General features: G+C 41.3%; 1 protein-coding gene across 1 annotated transcript in view; it reads right to left on the bottom strand.

Annotated features, from left to right (window-relative positions):
• Positions 1-23,234, bottom strand: part of PXDN (peroxidasin) — a 149,975-nt gene that overhangs the window by 97,372 nt on the left and 29,369 nt on the right. The window contains exons 2-3 of the mRNA XM_006022973.3: positions 3,760-3,831; positions 1,890-1,961 (exon numbers count right to left, since the gene is read on the bottom strand). Of these exons, the coding sequence (XP_006023035.1) occupies positions 1,890-1,961; positions 3,760-3,831 (144 nt within the window). The remainder of the gene's footprint in view (positions 1-1,889; positions 1,962-3,759; positions 3,832-23,234) is intronic.

The raw sequence follows: 23,234 nt of genomic DNA on the forward strand, positions 1-23,234 counted from the left end.
CGGGGGGCCGCCACGGGAGGCGGGTGGGGGGGGGGGGGGGGGGGGGGGGGGGGGGGGGGGGGGAGGCAGTTACAACTCTGGCCCTACCTACCCCATCGTTGGGAGCCATGAGGGGCAAGGTTAGAACTGTTTGGGAGGGATTTTGAGGAGTACGGGCTCCTGGGGGCCATGAGAATATAGATGGAGTGTCATGGATACCAAAGTGCTTTTGTGGGGAGGAGGACCTCTTGGGTAGAGGGATGTGGGGTAAGGAGGGACTGGAGTATTATGGGGGCAGGGAAGTGCGAGTGGAAAATGGGACGGGGGTAGGGGTGAAATGGGATGTGAAGAGGGTTGGGAGCAAGAGGCATTGTGTGTGAGAGAGGTCCAGGGGGTGTGAGGGGCTGCGGTGAGATCTGAATGCTCAGAGGCAGGGGAGGGCTCAGTATGGTATGAGGGGAATGGTGGGATAATGGGGACAGAGTAGAGCCAGAAGGCATTTGTGGGGCCTCCTGTACCACTTTGAAGGCAAGGCAATAAGTGGCACTTTGGGGCACTTCGGGGCCATCTAGGGGACTCACATGCAGAGAGCAGCTCTGTCTGACGAGGCTTGGGGAGAAACATCTGTACCCCCCTAGCACCAGGTGCCTGCTCCACCCTGGAGCTGGCAATCATACTCCATTATATTTGTTTTTGCTTCGATCATAAACCGAATAATATAGCCGTAGGCCTAAAGCTTCTAATTTCATTTTAATTGTAGAAAAATATACATTGTGTGATGTGAAGATGCATTACACCTCCTGAACCTCTCTTTTCAAAAATACTAGATTCACTCACGCTAAAAATAACACCAGGGAATAAAATTAAGTGCAGTTTTAACCTACAGAAAAAACATCTATACAAATAAAGTTAAGAGATATTTATTTTCCCACACACAATCATATAGGGATATATGGATACAGATGGTTCGTAGCTCAGTGCTGAGCACTCCAAAATGAGAAACTCAACCAATCTGAATCATTTCATACTTTCTTTTTTAAATTTAAAACATGGTTTCACAAAAAGGGTATAGAATCCCACCCTTCTTAACACTGAAGACCATTCTTTCTGGATAGTAATTTATAAAGTATTCAATATCGCAAAAAGCAGCAGAATGAAACATTTACCACAAAACACAAATCCAGATTTGAAGAAGCAGCTCAAGAAACTGGAGAATAGCTCTATGTCCATGTCTATTTAATCTTTAGTTGAAAAATCTGATTATATAATCAGGCAGCTCTTTTACTGAATATCTTTTGCTAATCTGGATAATCGAGATGCTTGCACCTTCCTTAAAATAGGATAAAAATGGTGTTCACCATGCTAAAAATGTTGGACCCCCCCCATGGTTAACTTCTAAAATTCCTGTAACCTTGAACCAGCAGTGAAAGCAATTCTTTACATAAGCTTTTAAATTATCTTAAGAATAAAACTAAGTACAATACAAATGAAAAGAAAGCATCTTTCAGAAATTTTTTTGAATTTTGAAATGGTTGATGTATGAAGCAGGGGACTTTAGGCTTGAATTTTCCAAGGAACCTGTGGGAAGTTTGCTCCTACCTCCCTTAAAAATCCAAAGCTCAATAGATACTCTGTAAATTTCCTTTGAAATTTTTATTGTAACTAGTATTTCCAGTTACTACCATAGCTAGATTCAAAACAGCAACATGCAAGTAAGTCTCAATATCATTATAACAATCCCCAAACCATCTATTTACATACACACCTCTAGCCTCAGTAGCTGAAAATCATATTTAAAGATTTTCATAACAGTTCACCACCTGAGGATGTAAGTCAAATTACACTGTAATTGGTTTTTCCCATTTCTGAAATCATCAATTGAGATAAAGATCAGAGTTATTTAAACTTACAGATATTTTAGATTTTCAAGGTCTACAAATGCTTCATTAGGTATCCTTTTAATCTGATTGTTGTTCAGAAGCCTATAAAAAGGAAATAATACATAAGTTGTTAAAACAGGTTTTTTAATAAAAAGGATACAGAATATTTTGACAATATAACAATGTTTGAACAAGCCAAACATTAAAACCCACATTTAAAAAAACAAAAACAAATTTGCGGCATATACATAATTGCTACCCAAAATAAAATTGATGTTTTTGTGGCTACTCTCTTTTAAACCCAAGCATGTTTGGATATTTCCATACAAAAACATTTTGGGATCAAGATTCAAAGCTTTTAAACTACATCTGCTTAACACTTCCTTGAACTGGGACAGGAGTGTCCTCAACATATTGCAGGATTAAATCTAAAAATGCTTAAAAAAAATGTTTTTAAAAAGAAAAAAATTACATTGTGCATGTAAGCAAGACCTGGTTTCATGCAGGTTAAAGATGAAAGGGGGAAAAACCCTCTACCAACTGCTCCTCTAGGGCATTTGCACACATTCAGGAAGGCTACTCTGACATACTATAAACCAACAGTGCTAATGTGCTATTGCACCATATTATTAGGCTACTGCGCAGTAGTGTCACTAAAAGGCATTTGCCAGCATTACTGCTGCACAGTAACTCCAGTTACTGCACATTTATTTACTACTTGATTATATAAATACTAAATAAATGTGCAGTACCACTGAGCACTAGCGCCTCATGTAGATGCTCCCAGTGTGAAGTGGGCCCAATGAAAAGAAGCAAACTCAAAATAACAAATTTGACTCTCACTTGAGAGAACTCTTTGCAACAGGGACCTTCTTGCTATTAAGTGTTCAGTCAGCGACTAGAGAAGTATGGCTGTAATGACTGATTTGGGCCCCAAGACATTCTTGAAATATAAATAAATGTAATAAATAGTAATATTAATAATGATTCAAAGTCTACTCATTACAGTCAGCTTTGAAACAGGTCCTAAATGAATTGCTAAAATATTTTCTTGTGTCCTTCTCTTAAGATTCTCATGCATGTTAAGGAAAAAAAAATCCAATTCACCTGTTATTTGTATATAGAAAAATAGCCAAATTAGAAATCACTGTGAATATAAAAATAAAACTGTCCATGCATCTGAATGGAATGGAAATAGGTTTACTTGTATTTCTACCTTCTATTTCAAAAGTTACATTTTAAGGAAAAGCAAGAAGATATTACAGTAAAAGGACTGCACACATATTATTATCTGTATAATGGTTGGGCTCAAATGTTTTCTGTTCTGTTTAATGTGTGTTTTCAGAGACCTCTAAAAAACTAACTTCAATTAAAAATGAAGCTTAATAAGTTTTGCTATAGAGTGGCCTAGTCTATTAAGATAAAAATATTTCAGTGCATCCAAGCTTGGGGTTTGTAAAACTCATAAGTACTCCACACATTGTAAAACTGCAGTTGTAGACCATCTTTGAACAACTTTGATATAATTGCCTATGGTAAGAAATCTGATGTTACTCTTCTATAAATTTTAAAACACCACCACAGTATTAAAAATTGAGAATATCTGACTATGTATTTTCATATCTTTCATTGAAGAATGTGATAAACGTTGTATAACATTAACAAATTCAACACTTTTTCTGAGACCTCTTAAGATTTAACCAAGTGTGTAGCAAACATAAATCAAACGCAGAACATAGAAATGTACATGACTTCAAATTTGAGCAAAATCTTGCTTGCCTCAGGGGACTATCCCCATCAACTACTCAGTTGAACTGCACTAACAGAATTTGACACAATGCCCAGGTTCTAGTATTGGACTGAAAAGAGAAAGTGATTTTAAAGCAGAAAAATGACTTACAATGTGTTCAGGTTTTTAAGTCGTCTAAACGCACCAGGCTGGATTTCTTTAATTCTATTAAACCGTAGATCTCTGCAGAATAAAAAAAACAAAAAAACCCAAAAATGTCAGTATAGTCATTGGTATGAAAATGTTTTTCTTATGTAACTTTTTGAGACAGAAGATCCTCGTCTCTGTTCATAATTCAAGATCAAAGGAAGGAAGGAAAAAACCCAGTATTAAAGGGATGTAATAAGGGGGTTGACCTGAACTGGTGCAACTAGCCAAAGTGGCCTGTGAGAGGCAGTCTGTGAGCTGTGCTGAATACCAGCTGTTGACCATTAAGTGGACCATGAGGAGTGTAGAGAATTCTGCTATTTAGTAACACTTGTACCTCTGTCTTCTGAAAACTGTTTGGGAAAACTGGAGAGGAAGGAGAATACAGTACGTGCATTGAGGGAGGAGGATTAAAAACAACTCTGTATGAAGGCAATTAAAGCCCCTGCCAGACATCAATTTAAACACACGATGGGATCTGAGGAATTGTGTCCCAGGTCTCAACAATTCTACATCCTGCTATGCCAGTTGTTCCAGATTTGGAATGGCAGGATATGCAATTTTTGGAATCTGGGATAAACTTCCTCAGATCCCACCGCATGCATGGACCTGGGCTCCTCATGCAGCCATAAATCCTGTGCCAAGCTGCACAGCACAGCTGCAACATGCCACACATTCCAGCAAATGTGGACTATCTTTATAGCTGAACAATGTAACCCTGATTACGCTCTGCATGTTTGATAATGGCTGTGTTCTGTAACGTATGCAAGTTTGAGGGGGCTACTCACACCTGTTTTCACTGTTTTGGGGCTTGTATTACACTATTCGAGGTTCAAGTGTCCAATTGTAAAGGGCAGATGGATCAGATTTTGTGTCCATTAGCTCTATCTTCCAAAACTGTAGTTTGTAGGCACAAAAATGTTGTTAATGCAATGCAAACATAATTGAAAGGTCAGCCCTCACTGTAAGCTGTGATCTGCAGGAAGATGGCTCCCAGTTTTAGTGCCAAATTGATGTGCATGAGTGGGAGGATGGGAGAGATTCCAGATAGGAATCACTCCTTGAAACAGAAGTGCTTCTGAGCACAAGACTCTTTAGTGGGTTTATGTGAAAGCCACTAAAGAGTCTCATTATAATTGAAATAGCTGAAAAAAATCTCTGAGGCTATCACTGACATCATGCAGGGTCCAAAAGAGCTGGGATTGCATAGCTACCTTAAGAGCACTTGAGAAGGAGCAGCTGTGACCCCTAGCAGCAGTGGACAGGGCAGCACTCCCCAGCATCACTGGCAGCAACTCCAGCTTCCAGACCTAACACTTGCTACTTTGGCTGGCTTATCTGGTAAAACCCCCAGGGCAGCCATGGGAGTGACTCCTTGTCCAAATGACCAGGCTAGGTGATAGCTCCAGGGTTGATTTGCTAATGATTGTGACTGACCTGTTCTGGGTTTGAGTTATGGTTCAATAATTAAGTTCTCTTTAATGTTGTGTTTGCTCCTTTTATCTTTTCCCCTTATAATAAACTCGTTTTGGTTTAACATTTGCTTGCAAATGGGGAAGTTTGTTCACATTAGACCACCCATTTAAAATGTATTTTCCCAGGTTCCTGGGTGGGGGCTTAAGCTACATTTGAAAAGTTGGTGTAAAACCCCTAAATTTGAATCTGGCCTGTGTTTTCTGCTGTCCAGTGCCTGGATAAGGTGGCCATCATAGAGGACATTCCGGTTTTCTGCTACTCTGTCCTCTATTGATAGGAAACCCGACACCTATATGTCCTCTATTTTTCTCTCCAAGAAGTCATGTTACAAGTCATGTTGAGTGAACACAAACAATCATTTTTAAGGTCCTGAATCTCTACATTTTATGCAATCATCTATCCTCATATAAAGTGGGAGTAAAACACTCAAAATTATAATGATAACATTTACCCAGAAGCTCTTTTCATCAAGAACATTCATTTCAGTAGCATACAAGTGCCCTACAAATATTAAAGCATTTATCTTTGCAACAGGAAATTGTAATTATCTTTTATTTTATTTTATTTTTTACAAACAGACAAGGCACAAAGAGATCAAGACCAAAACTGTCAAAAATACCAACCCTTTTTAGGTAAAGATATCCTGTTTACAGACCACTGAGACAGTGGAGGCAGGGCTTCACCGTTTCTTTTAACTCAGCATTGAGAAGGAAATGATATGATCAGTACCAAACTAAAGGCACCTTTATCTCCAGGTAGGTCCTGATACCCATTGAATAGGAGGGTGGGTGAGCCTCAGGAAACCACTGTAAGTAGAAATGATGAATAGAAATCCACCACCCTCACATAGGATTGTGACCCAGGTCTTTCTAGTCCATAGCCAGTCACCCTACCAGCTGAGCTACATAGCTTCCCACTATTGTTTGGTACTCAACTTTACTCAATTTGAAACATCCACCTGCGCATAAGGTGGCTATGCAGATGAGACTACATCAATGAGCAAAAAAAGAAAGAAAGAGACATACAGACAAACAGAACTCTGGCCGAAAGGCACAGGCAGAATTATTTCTAGAAGAAAGTAGCCCTAGGCCACCTTAATAGCTGTCAGTATTATCTTTTCAGCTTACAACAATTAAAGCCATCATGCCTATGGTATTTGAAACCTTTGCTTCTAGCAGTCCTAAGAAAGGAATCCTCAGACTGCTCTTGTGAACCTTGGAGTTAACAGAGTCCAGTGCCTGAACCACTCTGAATTGAACCATTCTCCACTTTCCCACCTCTTTTTCCACTGTCAAAAATAGTGACAAAGACAAGCTATTTGACTGTCTGCCTCCTGGGGGAGCCACAAAGCATATATCCAGCCTGATTAACCAGGGGATTGGTGGGGTTTTGAAGGGATTTCTAGAGAACGTGATTTGGGATTTAGTCTCCCCATTCTGCAAAACCACTTATCCTCCCAGAGACTATGTTCTTCCCCATTTCCCTTCACACATTGTCTCAACTTCTCACATTTTGCTTTTGCAGAATGCCATATTTTCTCAATTAGAAGATGAGGGCCACCCCCCATTTAACACGGGGAAAAAAGGCCCATCATTTTACAATCGAGCATAAGACCGGGGCGGGGGGGAGAAGCAGGGGGCAGGCAGCTGCTGCAGCTCAGACACCAACCTAAATTGGGGCTGGAGCTGGAGCCACAGCTGCTGCCTGCCTCCTCTCTCCACACTGCCTCTGCATGCCCTACCATTCCTCCCTGGCAGACCCTAGTCTCCCCCCGGCCCTCATCTTTCTCCCTCTCTCTTCCCCTCTACCACACTCCTCCTTACCTTTCCTCTGCACCTGCTGGCTCTGTCCTTGCTGCAGCCCGGGCACACAATATGGCTCCAGCCCAGCCCCACAGCAGTGGAGCAGAGCCAGAACTGTTGTTCCAGTCTGGCTCTGTCACTACAGCTCCCCCCGACTGCTGCAACGGGGCCAAGCTAGAATAGCAGTGCTGGCTCCACACAACTGCTACAGGGCTAGGCTGGAGCTATGCTTTGTGCCATGGGCTGCAGCATGACGGACTCTGGAATCAGGACATCATGCTGCAAGAGTGGTGGGGGTGCAGGCACAATGGTGGATAAGTGAGCGGGGGGGCAAAGCAGGTAGCAGAGGGCAGGCTGCCTGCCTCTCTCACTTGCTACCCTCTACTACCTGACCCATTACTGCCCTCCACCACCTTCCCTACCACATGCCATCCCCTCCTGCCTCCCCTACTGTCTGTCTCCTACCACCTGTCCTATGACTGCCCCCTCATCACCCCTCCCCCCACCACCTGCAGTCATGGGGGTGGATAAATTGAAGATGATCCTCCAATAATTAGATTCTATACATGGAAAATTGATCATATATTTAAACATTTTCTGTGTAAAGAATTTAATTATTGGGCAGTTGTCTTGTATTTGAGTTAATATGCTAGTATCCCACTTCAGTCCATGTTCCACTGCAGGTCATAACAATTATCAGTTCAAGTGATACTGACACAGTGTAATAAAGGATTGTAAGTACATACCTACACTATCCCCCTGCTTCTTGATTGCCTTTGTTTCTCATGCATTCCTAATCATATATGTGACAGCTGAAATTATGTCTGTGTAATAAAGATGCTTGCTGAAGGCTCTATGACGATTAGACTAAGTGTTTTTCTGTATTTGTTTAGCTATTAAGCTATATGTTGTTGCTAAAAGCCTAATTAAAGTTTAAGATGTAGTGAGGCCTTGTATAAAGTAAGGCCTAGTAAATTTAGCAAAGCCTTGAAATAGTAAGGCCCTGTGGTGTAGTTAAAATTACCTTATCAAAGGAATGCAAGGCTTGTACTGCTATTGGTCAGTCTACAGACAGTCAAAGTAAAAAAAATCTAAGTGGTTGTACGTTATCAGTACCATTCAGAAGCTATACATTAGCTAGAATATCCGGAAATCATTCAGAAATAAGATACAGCCGTGTAAAAAGGATTATTTAGCTGTTGGCCTGGATCAGCGGGCCTGTGGACCGCGAGGAAGCCAAGAACTGAATTCCAGGGTCGTTCCCGATACCTCTCGGACAGCGCTGATCGGGGACGCCTAACTTCGCTGAATTTTGTGGAAAGAGAAACTTGTTGTACATCAGGCATCAGAGTGGACTGCCGATAAGTTGCAGATGCGAATTGTTTTTGTCTGTCATTGTTTGTCTTGTTATTATGCATAGTTGTGTTTTTGTTAAGTCAATAAACCTTTCTTACCTTTCTACCCCTGACCATACTCTCAATCCCGAACACTCCACAGGCGGCTGGGATAATATAAACTAACAACTTCTGCTCCAAAAGAAAAAAAAAATTCTCATAATGAAGGATTTATTATAATTTTAAATTAAAAAAAAAGACCATCCTTAAAATTACTTGCCATTTTAGTATTTAGAGCTGGCCAAAGACAAATGTCAAGTTTCACATCTAGAAATGAGATCACACATCTCAAAAATTATTACTGTTCATGTACATTGTGATATTTTCATAGGTGAGTTAACATATCTTTTCATAAAATGTTCACTAAATTAACATACATTTGCCTAACATACAGAATGGCCCTAGGAACAGTATACCAGGAGGATCTCTTTCCTCACAGAATAACTCCTTAGCTGTTTACAGCTTTCTATCCCCATTTTCCAGCACATTAAAGTAGGGTTTGGCAACTGACAGGCCGCAGAGCCACTAGGCCCCTTACACACACTACACTTTAAGACAATTAATTAATTAAATTAATCATTTAATTTAATGATTAAATTCATTAAAATCATCAGATTAGTACTAATCTGGCCACATGTTCAATCAGTAAAACCAGGAACAAGCAACAGCAAAATATGTGTAATAACCTTGTCGCTGGTTCCTGTCATGCCCTTAATTAAATGTGTGGCCCTTGCTCCTAGCCTCAGCAGCACCTGCCTGAAACTGAGGCTGGGACCTCCATCAGATGACCAGGGCTCCCAGCCCTGAGGAGCTGTTTGAGTTCCCAGCCTTGGGAGCACAGGGTGCACCTCCCCCTGGCATGTGAAAATCCCATGAACCCCCACACCTACCAGGCCCATCAGCTGATTGCAGCGTTCAAGAGTGCATGGTGAACCCCTGGGCCTGGGAGCTCCAATCAACTGACAGGGCTCAGCCACAGTGTGGCATGGCACAAAGTGAAACTATTGGGATCACACATTAGACCCTATCATGCCATCTTTTAATGTCTGTTAGTGGCCTTAGATCCAGCCTGAAGACATGGACCTTCGGCAGCATTCAGCAACAGGCGGGTTCAGATTGGCTGGAGGTACTTTCCCCATGCCACTGCAGATGGAATTGGGTTGTGTCCTAGCACCTGCCCTCCTCTGACCTGAAGTGGGTCATTCCAGCTCACTGCATTAATGGAAAACAAAATATTGGCTGCAACAAACTCCACTCAATTTGGTTTCACAGCTGTGTAGTACGCTTCCTTGATCTTCCCTACTACCTCTGAACCAAAACTTCTCGGCCACAAATGTGTGAGAAAAGCACTAGAATGGACATCAAATATTATGCAGAAAAGGAAGATCAGGTAGGAAAACATTTTACTGTGCATCCTATGCTACAGTAATTGTATGTGTTTAATTGTAAATCTGTATCTTAGTGATACATGTTCTTAAATAAATGAAAATTGTAAGTATGATTATGCACTAAATAGTTCCATTAATCTATAGTTAATATACAATTTGATATATTATTCATATATGAAATTAGTCAAGATCTGAATTCCATTTTAAATTTCCTCCTTCCTTGTAATATATAGATTTAAAACACATCTCTAGCCAAGCAAAAGAGGAAGCTTGCATTCCAAGTACATTTTTACTACAGCAATAAGAACATTTGTTCCTTGAAAGAAGGATGACCACCTCATCCTTAACATGCATGCCAATACCACTCGCCCAATCCATGAATTCCTGACCCATCTACCAGTCCCATAGGCCTGGTGAAATGGCTCAACAGGCCAGATCTCTGACATCCCTGAATTAAAGAATTCTGTTTATCTGCCTTGGAGATGAATATAATAAACCTAAAGACACACAAGATACACAGCTACCACAGTCCTGAAAGAGGACTGGGCCTGCAACCTTTAATATGAATCCCACAGATCTCTACTATTGTGGCAAAAGTAAAGTCCATTTAAAAATAAGGAAGTGGAAGACTGCATAGTTCTGTTCCATAAATATCTGGACAAGAGGACAGAGAAGCCTGGGATCTACTTTGAGATTTAAATGTTTAAAAATGAGATAAAAGGGATAAACTTTTATTTAAACTTTAAAACACTGAGATTACAACAGATTATGGGAGAAGGAAATGTTTTTCCATATTACTGTGTTGCACAATAAAACTGCAGTGATACCAAATAAAGCAAATGTAAAAACAAAAAAACAAACAATGGCTCGTGTTATAGGTATTTGGTTTCATCTTCTCCTCCAGTGAAAAACTTTTCTTTGAGTTAGAACAGCAGGCTGTTATCCTCAGATATTTAAGTTACTGAACATAACTGAAGAGCTAACTTCAGTGGAAGCCTTAGGAACCTAAACTTCGGTGCTACAGTACCTATTAATTAGGGACCTGGGCTCCATGCTGGAATCTAAAATGCACCGGGAGGGTCATGAATCTCAAAAGGTTGATTCAAACACCCATACACTGAAGGACTTACGTGGTCCCTGTTTCTAGCAGTATTACACTATTTCTGTCTTTTATTCAATGGCTATTTACTATAAAATATACAAACAGTAATGGGAGTAGAGACCAGAAGCCAGGATTTTCCCTTCCTCACCAAGTGCCCCATCTCTAAGCTACAAACTCAGGCTGTCCCTGTGCTCTCTCTGCTCCTGGCTCCATGAAGCAGGCTTCCCTCCTGCATGGTCGCACCAAGAGGTGTAAAGAATATTCCCTCACATAGTCAGCTTTGCCTGTAAACAAATGGGTAGGGCAGTCATGAGGAAGGTTGGAGATGTAGGTAGTAACCCCTGAGACAGCCCTAGAAACCCACTTCCTGGCACTTCCTGGGCACGTGTTCTACCCATGTGTTACTCTTTAAAAATAAACTATAGCACTACCATCACTATTATTTAAAAATAAAGAAGCCATGATCACATCCTGTGAACAGCCCAATGCTATCATCATATACATTAGGAGTGCTCCAAGCTGGGCACTGAGAGCAGCAAGGGAAAGCCAACAGGGCCATGGACCATGCTTGAGGAGGCTCTCCCCATGGCAGAAAGACAAGGCACCCATTTATTCCTTACACCAGAGCCCCAAGTGTGTGGAGCAGGTAGGAGCTTTGCCATAACACTCAATCTGACCATCTATTAGTGCTTGGGAGCTGAACATATTGGTACATGGCAAGGACTAGTCCACGGCCCACTCTGAGAACTTAGAGCTGTTCTGCATAGTTTCTAGATCCCAAAGGAGCTTAAGTATGACTTCAGCATCAAGCTGCGTAGCCCCAGAAGTTCTGAGCATGTGCAGACATAGGAAATGCCAGCACCTAGAGATCTTTCACTTTAGACCAGAGTGTTCCCAGCACCTTCGGGAAGTAGAGATCTTTGGGGGTAGGTGGTCAGCAGGGTTGCCAACTGCCTGTAAATTTACAGACAGTCTGTTTAAAAATAAATAAATAAATAAATAAAAGCTAAAAATGCCTGCTTATAAAGCTCATAAAAAATTGAGCCATCCGTAAAAAAACCCAACAAAACTAAGCAACTGGAAACTTGATTTAATAAGCTGTAGGCAAGCGTCGATGGATACACAGAGCAGAGCATCATCACCTGGGTCTGAGGGGAGCAGAGCACCCTCCAGGGAGTATTCTGTCATTGTAGATCACAGGAGCCTTTGTAGCCCCCTCATGCCCCTAGCCATATGCTGCTGCTACATCCCGTCACCTCCCTTTAGCATCACTGCATCAAAGGTAGGCAATACTAGTCCTTTGTTGCAAGTCCATGTTGGGAAAAGTGGGGGGAGGGGAGCAGGACTGAAAAGTGTAAGGCTGGGGATTAAACTGGGGGGGGGAGGGTGGGCAGCATGGTGCAGGGTGTGGTCAGAGCACCAGGGTGTAGGAGTAAGTACGGAACCCCTAGGTGGAGGAGCATGATACAAAACCAGTGATGTAATCAAGCAAGATTGCCAACCCATGATTTGTTTTTTACTGACAATCTGGAAACTTTTTACTGACAAGAAAACTTTTGTTTTACTGTGGCAGGTGTTAACCCCCCAAATTTGAAGCTGGCCTTTGTCCAGGGACTTACATTTATATTATGTAAAACATACATCAACAAAAAGAGATTGGTTGTCAGTAAAAGTGTGCATTTTTAGTTTAAAAAAAAGAAACTGTCTTGCGTTGGCAACCCTGGTGCTCATTAAAGAAGGGTCTTCTTGAATGGTCATTTTGGACACAGCCAACTATAAAAAGACTTAGAAACATTTAGCTATCTCAGTCCTTTCGTAAATCTGTCCACTACAATAATTAAATTTTTTGCGATAAGAAAAGTGCTTTTAAAGCACATTAAAATAATACATACTCATGCTTTTTTTTCATTAGGTCTGTTTTATAATAATCAGAAAATTCTTAGGGACTAGAAAAAGTGAAAAAGGTTAAAATTAAGGTTGAGGCCTTCACTACTCAAGTGCAAATTGCATTTGGATTACTTTAAAATTTTTTCTCCTTTTATCTAATTTACTCCAATTTTATTTTGTAGAGTACTGCATGTGCTTAGCTTCCAAATGCTGCCAAGTAACCACACCAAGCTAAAACCATGAACATTTTTTTAATCTGACTGTGGTAAAGTAGTACCATTGACAACATATATATATATATATATATATACACACACACACACACACACACACACACACACACACACACACACACAGAAGAGCTGAATTCAGCATTTGTGCTTTAATGTACTGTGGTCACATACTTCAGGCCTAACAGATCAAGCTGTGGACTTCCCACATCTCTCAATCATTTGAGATGAAGAGCTAGTTATTAGTATACAACAGAAATCAGAAATTAATACAGTTTTTTTAGTCCTAAGAAGAGTAAATGGATAGCACCTTACTAAAAATCCTAGCAACCTGAAGTTAAAAAGGAGCCTGAGTACTGATCCTGTTTCTCAGAGTTAAACCTTACCTTTTCATTTTTGGCTAATGGATATATATTAAAAGCTGCATGTTGCCCTTAAAATACTTCAAAACCAATAGTTTAAAAAATATACTGCTATGTTCTCTATTCTGTCAGTAGGACCTGGCTGTCTAACAAAAGGCAACTCTTTAACAAGGAAAACTGGTGCATTAAATTATTGCTCAGTGTATACCCATCTCATTATGGGTTATCCAAAATCAAATCCATAATACACCTAAGTAAACCAATAGGTTCTAAGAAATAAAAGTTCTGTTGGACCCGAGTTGTGGATGACAGGCACAAGCTCCCTACCCAAGCCCTCAAGCTATATGAAGCATGTTTGCTTTTGGCTGGCAAAGTCATACATTCAAGAAGGATGTAGACAGTTTGGAAAGAGTCCAGCACAGAGCAAAAAAAAATGATCAGAGGCCTGGAAGGTAAGACTTATAAGGAAAAACTGAAAGAGCTAGGATTATTTTGCCTGAGGAAGAGAAGGCTGAGTAGAATCACAAAGAGGGTGTAAATGGGCTTTTCTCTGTGGCCACAGGACCAGGAGCAATAGCTTCAAACTGCAACAAAGGAAATGTAGGTTGCAAATTAGGAGGAACATGACTATGAGGGTGGTCAAGCATTGGAAGAAGCTACCAAGAGAAACTATGCTATCTCCATCCATGGAAACTTTCAAAAGCAAGTTAAACAGACCCTTGGCTGGGATAGTTTAGCCAGGGATTATCCTGCCTTACACAGGTGGCTGGACTACATGACCTTGTGAGATCCCTTCCAGCTTTACTTTCCTACGATTCCCAATTGTGGATCTTTACTGTTCCACAGGATAAATCCACAATTACCTTACAACCTGTCCAACTTACATCACATTTAACAGTCACAAGGTGCATATACATGAGACGCTTACCACATGGTAGCCGAATAACACAGCACAGTAGCAAGCCAGTCAAAAACTGTGCTAATAAACTATTCCACCATGTTATTAGCAGGGATCTGGGTTTTCAGTTTCCCCCAGGAAAAAACACTGATTTCCCCTTTTACACAAGGAAAATGCAGAATTTTCATTTTAACAAAGAAATATGTCGATTTTGTACTTTTACAAAGAACTCTGCAGCCTAGCAGAGTTCCAGCCTGAAGGGGACTGGGAGGAGTGGGGGGAGTGTGGTCAGGAAGGGGGCACCTAGAGAGCAGCTCCCACAGGTAAGTCTTGGGGGGAGGGAAGACTGAGGCCCCCCCCCACGGGGGGGGAGGGAGCTGGGAAAGGCTGGATCTGTTGCCCACCTGGATGGTGCATGGGGTTTGGAGCCGAGGGGCGGAATGCACAGCCACAGGGAGCAGGAAGCAGCCACAGGGAGCAGGACGGGACCACAGGTGGTTTATCCGGGGTGGGGGGCAGCTCCCCACTGCTGCACGCACTCCCGGATGGGAAAGGAGGGTCCCCCCAGATCTGTGCACTGAGTGCGCTGCCCGCCAAATGCAGGCTTGGACACTCCACCCAGCTGCCCTCCCCTGGGGTCTCTGCAGGCCAGCGGTTGGGACCCGGGATGGCAGGACAGAGCAGGGACGCTCTTTGCTGCTGCGAGCCCAGCGTCACCCTGGCAAAGTGTCCCTTGCCTGCTCGACAGCAGCGGGGTGACAGCGCAGAGTTGTGCCCCTCGTTCCTGCTGGGCAGACAGGAGGCACGTCCCCAGGGCAGTGGGAAGCTCCTTGCTGCTGCGAGCTTCACATGTCGCACTGGGTCCCACCCACTGGGCTGCAAAGGTCCCAAGGGATGGCAGCAGGGTGGGGAGCCCAAGCCCAGAGCAGGCAGCCCACACTTGCCCCCGTCCCGCGCACAGGTCTGGGAGCCACAGCTTCCCCCTGCCCGCTCTGGGAGTGTGCGCCTTCCCACCCAAGCCTGCAGCAGGCAGCCTGCCCCACCATGGGCTCCGCTCTGGCTGTGTAACCCATGGGGGAGGGGAAGCTGGGCTCTGAGCTCTGCTATGCTGCAGCAGCCACCACCTCCCATGGGAAGCAGCTGAGGCTTGGGTGTTGCTGCTGGGGGCAAGGGGCTGTGGACCCGGGTCCCTGGCCCCATAGCCCTGGTAACTGGGAGCCTCCTGTGGCACGGCTGGGGGGCAGAGGGCTGGAGTGGGGGGCTGTGGGTGGGAAGTGAGGGGCACCTGCAGGGTCAGGGGGCTGTGGATGGGGAGTGAAGGGCCTGAACATATGCGAGTTAAGTGGGCAGGAGGAGCTCTGATTTTCCATGATAAAAAACCCAAAATCAAATACCAAAATCTAGAATTATTTAAAATGTATTTTATTATTAGTGACTGAGGCATTAGTAGGCTTAACTGTAATAGTAGCCTTATCTTTTGGGCCTTACTTGCCTCCTGATTACATGGGTGGTTGGTTGGAAGTCAAATATTTACTGTTGAATAAGTAATTCCTCTAAAATGGTTCCCTGATCAACCAAACCACAGAAATATCAAGAACAAGAATGCCAAAAATTAAATCCGCTAATTCATATAAATAAATAACAATTTTATACAATGCAGATTTATTTATAGAAAACTGACCTTTGTCATTACACGTTACTTATATAAGGAGGCTTTAGTTAAAATGACCCATCAGACTTGCAACAAAAATCTTTATAGTCATATATGCAATAGATATAGGATGACATTTATGAAAATAAGGAAATGCAGTATGTACCTATGCAAAATCAGAGTACATTTTGAGTACTATATAGTATCATGAGGGGGTGTATATTTGCTATTTTCACTGAGTCACATACATTTTTTACTGTGTTTAGTCTTCTATAAATGAATGATAGCTCACATGAAACTGCATGCAAGTGCTCTTCAGATGAATTAACTTAAACAAAACAAAGAGTACAGGCTATGAGAAATACTCAGGAATCTTGCACTCGGCCTCCTGGATAAATTATGGGAAAAACAGCTGAAAAAATTCCTGACAAAACTAGCAGTAGAGCCACAGTGAACAAATGAAAACCAAAACCAGAAATACTATAATCATCAAGTGATTTCCTAGATACAATGTTGAGCTTAATAAAACAGAACATGGGAAAACATGTACAGTTTCTAGCTCCAACAGCTGAACTGCACCCACATTGTTTGTATATAATACTATCTGCAAGATCTTAGAGATGAGTAAATCAAGATTATGTTTATTTTGCAGACCCTCTCTTTTCTTGCGTTAAAAATGCCTGTGGATGAACTTATCATTATGCATGTGCCAAGATTTAGATAAATGTTTAGCTTTTCATCTTTTGTTTTTAGACTTGGCCTTTAAATCTTTGTATTAAATCCAAGTCCCCCTTCATCTGAAAAGCAAAATTAAAAGTAATCAAAATGGAGATTTACCTCCTTTACTGTTTTCACCCCATGTTGGCAGAGGCAGGAAATGGTCAAAAGCTTTTAAATCAAATTTTATACTTAGAAGTACAAATCTAATGTTTTATGAGCTAAGCTTTGGAAAGACTTTTTCCATAGTATCAAGATTGCACAGGATCCCCATCCCTAACTTATTCCCTAATCCCCTGAATCACAACTGTTCTTCCAGCCAAAGTGGAGATAAATTCTTCATTTGCTCATTAATACTGGAATGCAGTTAGTAAAACTCAACTGAACACAGCAAAACATCTGACAACCTCAGTTTGTGTGAGCACTTATAAAAATTATCCTGAAACAATATTTACATTGTTTCTGGCAGTGCATCAGTCTCAAATGCAGCTGACTACCTATTCCGTTAATTAAAAAATGGGTTATAATAATGATACATTAAAAATATTAAGTAAGAAAATTATTAAAATATACTAGATTCATCTCTATATAATATCCATTATGTAGAAAAGAAATCGTCTAACACTAGGATTAAGGCTGACAAAATATGAAATCACTTAAAGTTATATTTGTCCATATTAGTGTAAGACACATAGTAGAAGAGGTGTCTCTTCTTTTTTAATAAAAAAGTAGTTACATATCTTTTCTTACTATGTGAACCTGGCAAGTCACCACAACCACAAGATGGAAATGCTTCACAGGAATATTATAACACAAAAAAGACAAAGATCATTAGTAGCTCAGACATCACAGTAGTGGATGCGATACTTGTGTAAATTCCCACCAAAATTTTAACTGTCTTCAGTTCTAAACTTTTCCACATAAGTACATGTAAATAACATAATATCATAATGCAAACTTCAATGCTTTAATCTGGCAAATTGAAAAAAACTGTACTTTGATTCCACGTGAATCAGTAGAGATGCGATTCTTGTTTCTGTTTTCAAAGAAGGAATTCTAAATATATTTGATTGTGCTTTTTACCCATCATTGAACCTTCTCTGAAAACTTCCATATAGCAGAGGTGTGGGGAAAAATGGCATATACAATATGATGTATTTTCCCCTCAGGATGTAATAGTATTTAAGAAACACCAAGCAGCATTAATTGGCAATTCTTCCCATTGCATCATGTGCCATTTTTCTTAAAACTAACTGTTTATATTCCTTTCTCAAGGGAAAAAAAGTGAAAATCTCTTTAAAGAAAGAAAAATAATTTAATGGGCATTAGTTTTTTTAAAGAATTATAGATACAAAATAAAAATCAGTAGTCAAATTACATTAATTTTATTAGCTATTTTGGTAATTCTTAGATGAAATATTCAGAACAGGAAAAATTTCGGTGGGAATTCAACACAAATAGAGAATTCAGTGGGAATACTCTATATAGTTGGACAATTATTCAAAAAAACAAATAAAGGAGAATACAGACCAATTACTCACCAGCAGCAGAAAAACCTCTAATATAAATGCCAAGCCACTTGGCTTCTCAATGCAGAACAAAAGAACTGCAAATGCCAGCAAGACTACATTGCTTATGCCTACTTTATTCTTCTTTTTTATTCAAGGTCATCCCAGCAGGAAATGAAAAACAGCCATCAGCATAGTAAAAACATTCAAACAGAACAGAGCATGAAAATTACACAAAAGAGGTTATATAATCAAGTCAGTGCAGTAACTGGATAATGTCAATGGCACTTTAATGCTGCTTTAACTACAGCCCTGTTAAAAATGTGTCACTTAGTTGGACAAAGACAAGTCCATTGTTTTTTTCTTTTCTCAATGAATTTTTAAAGTATATTACCGACATCTAATTTCCCTCAATACAGCTTGTTTATAATCATATATAATTCCAAGGAACTAAGAAAATTTAAAATAACAATAATGTAGCACTTGAAATTTTATTTTTAATAACTCTTTAGAAACAAATTTATATGCCTGCTAATTCTCCTTGCAATTCATTTTCCAGGTGGCTTCCCTCCAACTGGTTAGAATGAAAAGAAGTCATTTTCTACATTTAATCTAAGATATTTTAGTGTTCGTATACCAAAGTAGGACTGATATGAACAACTAGCTAAAAACAAACAAGACAAAATAACTATCATTTTTTTTAAATAAAAGTTTGCCATTATAGTTGAAAAGACAGCATTCCAGATGCCAAACCACTGTCATTTAGATATTGTTTCAGTGCCTCTGTTGCTATTGCTGCTGCTCGCCTTTCTAAACATCGGTGTAAATGACAATACCTAGGCTCTGGCCAGTTTTACAGGTTCAAGCCTGTTGTTTACTATTACTGCATCCTCTTACAGATCCCCATGATTTAGGCATGTAAGTTTAAAATAGAAACATTACTCCAAGATAACTAAACATGGCTCCTCATATTCTGGCTCCCCGTATTTGTATCCTTGAATTGCTAAAGTCCATCCTTTACAGCCATTTGTACTTCAAAATCTAAAATTCCAAAATTTGTTTTGTGCTTTATTATGTTTCTAACACTTGTGGTTCCTTTAATACTCTGAGGAGATTTAAAATCAGGCTATGCTGTCTGCCTGAGACTGCCTGCACTTTATAGAAGGAGCAACAGGATGTCAATTCCCCCTCTTCACTTTAAGGGAGCTTAAACTCTGAAACTAAATAAAGACAATGAAAAAGACAACACTAGGGGTGCATCGAGATGTTGTGGGCTGATACCGATACCCGATTTTTAAGGAGGCATATTGGCTGATACTGATCCGATTTTCAATACAGCTGCATCCAGCTGGTAGGTCTGTTGTGGGGAAGGGGGAGGGAAGGGGCGTGGGGGGCAGATCAATGCTCCCCATGGTGAGGGAGGGTGTGGGGCTACAGTAGGCACTGCCCAGCCAGCAGGGGCGGGGTGAGCACGGAACAGAGCCGTGGCTCATCCAGGTCACGCAGGAAGGACGGGGAGCAGCTCCCACCACTACACAGTGCTCGACTGGGAGGCCGGGGCGGGGGTGTGCCCCTGGATCTGTGACACTGGGAGGGGGCTACAGCAAAATTTGGGGCAGCTGCAGCCCCCCCATAATTTCCTCCCAGTGGTACTGACGCCCACCCCGAGTGCAGCGCAGCACAGCTTCTGGCCCCAGCCCACAGCTGCAGCCTGCCCTATGCAGATCTGAGGGCACACGCCCCCTGCTGTGCCCTCATGGCCGAGCAGCACACAACAGCGAGAGCCACACCCCCTTCCCTGCATGCCCTGCGGCTCCACCCCGCCCCCATTGGACAGTGCCTACCCCAGCCCCAGCCCCATTCCCTCCTTCACTGCAGGGGGCATTGATCTACACTCCCACGCCCCTTCCCTACCCCCTCCCTTTCCACAATGACAGACTTACCAGCTACTTGCAGCTCTCCAAGCTGCCAGGCTGGGCTCCCCGCTGCCTGCATGCTGCACTGTGGCTGCATGCATGCACAGGCATTTATTGGCCACATCAGGCTGATTTCCGATATAGTCATTTTTCTTTATATAGATGCCAATCCAATATCGGACCGATGCATTGGTACACCTCTAGACAACATTATCAATTTATCATATTTACTTGAGTCTAAGACAAGGTTTTTTCCTCCCATTTAACATGGGGGAGAAAGCCCCTCATGTTAAAATTGCATGGGGGGGGGGGGCAGGAGGAGGCAGGCAGTGGGCTCCAGCCACTTACCCAGGACTGGGTCAAATAGCTGCAGCTGCTGCACTTCCCCCACTGCCTCTGCACCCTGCTATCTCCCCCCTACAACCTCTTCTCCCCATCTCTCCCTGCCACCAAGCAGCCTTTGCTCTCCCACCTGCCCCTCTCCCTTTCCCCCCATCCCTTTGCTCCATAGTAGTCTGGAGCACTAGAGATGTGTATTCCTGGTAGCCTAGCTCTGTCAGAAAGTAGACTATCACATGTTGCACCAAGTAAAGCTTCTGTAGCCCTACACAGAGTACATTGCAGTAATGAGGCCTGAGTCCATGATGAGACCCCTACATGGTATGGCAGTACAATTACACAGTAATTGTTTAGTGGGCTACCTGTGGCAGGAATTAAATGATCCCTTCTCAGATACAATGAAATGCCCTTTACATGTGTGAAGTGAGTAATGACCAAAATTTATAAAAAGTATGTTTCATAATTCTATCTCCATGTGTGTTTTACTCACATATTCCAGATATGATGTTATGTTTGAATTAGTCTAATTAGATTCATATTTTTGAGGATATAGTTACAAAAACAAAAACACCATTAAAATGCCATTCAATATGTGCACACTATCACAGAAAAAGTGATTTCTAGTAGCTTTTCATACCCTGTACAAGCCGAAGAATTACACCAAGTGAAAAATCAATAATTTCTGCTTGAACTAGGGTATCTAATTTCATAAATACAGCCAGTCTTGATCTTACAATCATCAAGTGATAGTAAATCTACCATATTCCTAAGAAATTCTCCTCAGATTTAAATTTACTTTTATGATTTCTAGTCTGTATTCGCTGAATTTAAACTTCCAGCAGTTTGATCTAAAAAGATGTTAAAATGATACCAAAAAGCGTTGTTACTAGGTGTATCATTCTAAGTTACAACAGCTCTGATTTTTATCATATGATAGAAACAGGGCCTTACATTTACAGAATTCTCATAATATGTACGTTTTACTACACTGCTCAAAGATAAACTAACAAAACTAAGATGAAAACATCCTGCAAGAGAAAATAATGTGAATTCTGAGCAGAAAGATGCAAATGAAAAGTTATCCTCCTGCAAAAGCAATTTTTGTAATGTCTGTTCAGTGGAAAATTAGTTATTTTTTCCTGTTAGGAAAACAGGACGCAGGTGCAAGCAAATGAGCATATATTGTTAATGGAAAAGACATGCATTTAGACAGAAAAATAAATTCTGCCAATATTCTAAGCACCTTTAAAAACAACTTGTATGTATGCCAAAAAACAGAGTTTTAAGTCCATGATTTTAGAGCTTAGCTCTGATTTTTTGGCACCCTTCCTGGCTCTTCAGACCTTCAAGAAGGCGTGTTCAGTTTTTGGCCAGCTCCCAAGCTGGAAATAAACCTATGATTGAGATCCCCACCCTGCCAATCAATGCAGGCATCACTCTCATCTAATCATGCTCCTTCTCCAGTGAGGAACCTAGGGAAGGAGCTCAAGAAAGAGCAATCTAAGCAAGAGAAGCAGCATGAATAACATTAGTTGCTGTTCCTGAAAAAAGAAACATAGACTTTGTGTGAAAATAGGGATAATCTAAGGAACGCTGTAGATAGACAAATGCATTAGCATGGGACTGTCTCATATTTTTGTTTGTTTGTTTTCACTAGTGTAGACAGGTCTGGATGCAGGAAGAACCCAGATTCTTTGCAGGATTAGGGTTCTTCATCTCTGGCAAAAGTGAGGGTTTATGAACTTGCCAGGGAGACGTATAGCCTCAGAAAGCAGCTGTGTGATGGCTCCAAGCTGTGAAAGCTGTTTGCTGTGACTTTTATTTCAAAGGGTTCTGCTTTTCTGAGCAGCTGGGTGGAACCACAGCTACGGTCCAGCTGATCAGAGAAACAGTTCCCTCAGAAGTAAGAGTCACAGCAAGCAACTGAGAAGCTGCCTCTTAAATTTGGCAACCTTCTGCAAACTAAGTGACCTGTAAACTATCTGTATCCAAAATACTTAGGTTCTACTGTACCATACATAAATAATACTCAATATTGAACATATGAGGAACCTCACTGGATAGTATCTATTTTGCTTCCTCCTACGAAAAGTTGAGTTTTATAAGGTAAGGGCTAAAGAAGACAAGGCAGGGGATAAAAGTGGGGGGAGGGGAGGGGGGGGGAAATCAAGGGCTAAAAATTATTCCAAAAGGAAAAGCTAGCATCCAATAATTGATCAGGAAGTTTTAATTCATGGCAGATCCACCACTTACTGACTTGCTGCAGTGTTTTACCCTGTTGGCAAAACATGGAGGCTTTTCAAAAGATTGTATTGCCAATGGCTTTTATGTTATCTCTAATTTCTATTAGATTCATGTGGAGCCAAAAAAAATGGGGTTTTTTTTGGTAATAAGTCAAATATTCTTTTTCTTTTTTAAAAATGTGCTCTGCATGTTCTACTAACCTGCCCTTTTACTTTCTGACTCTAGATAGACAACTCTGCCCCACACCCGATTGGGGGGCGGGACACCACCATCCACCTGCACCCTCAATGGGATAATTTAGCATGGAATGGGGGTAAACTGGTATTCATATTGAAATGGTAAAGGGGATTTAAGACCCTTTCACTTCCAATACAGGAACTGGAATTGTGGTAAGACTGACTGCATATTTCCTTACCAACAAAGTAGGCTACACTGTCTCAACTGTTTTACAGTGTCTTTGCACCTACCTGTAGTCTCAGGCAATCTCTCTACCCAACTATTATTGGTATATCTGTTTAAAGGGAA

Source organism: Alligator sinensis, unplaced genomic scaffold (assembly GCF_000455745.1).
Source record: "Alligator sinensis unplaced genomic scaffold, ASM45574v1 scaffold832_1, whole genome shotgun sequence".
Classification (NCBI taxonomy): domain Eukaryota; kingdom Metazoa; phylum Chordata; order Crocodylia; family Alligatoridae; genus Alligator; species Alligator sinensis.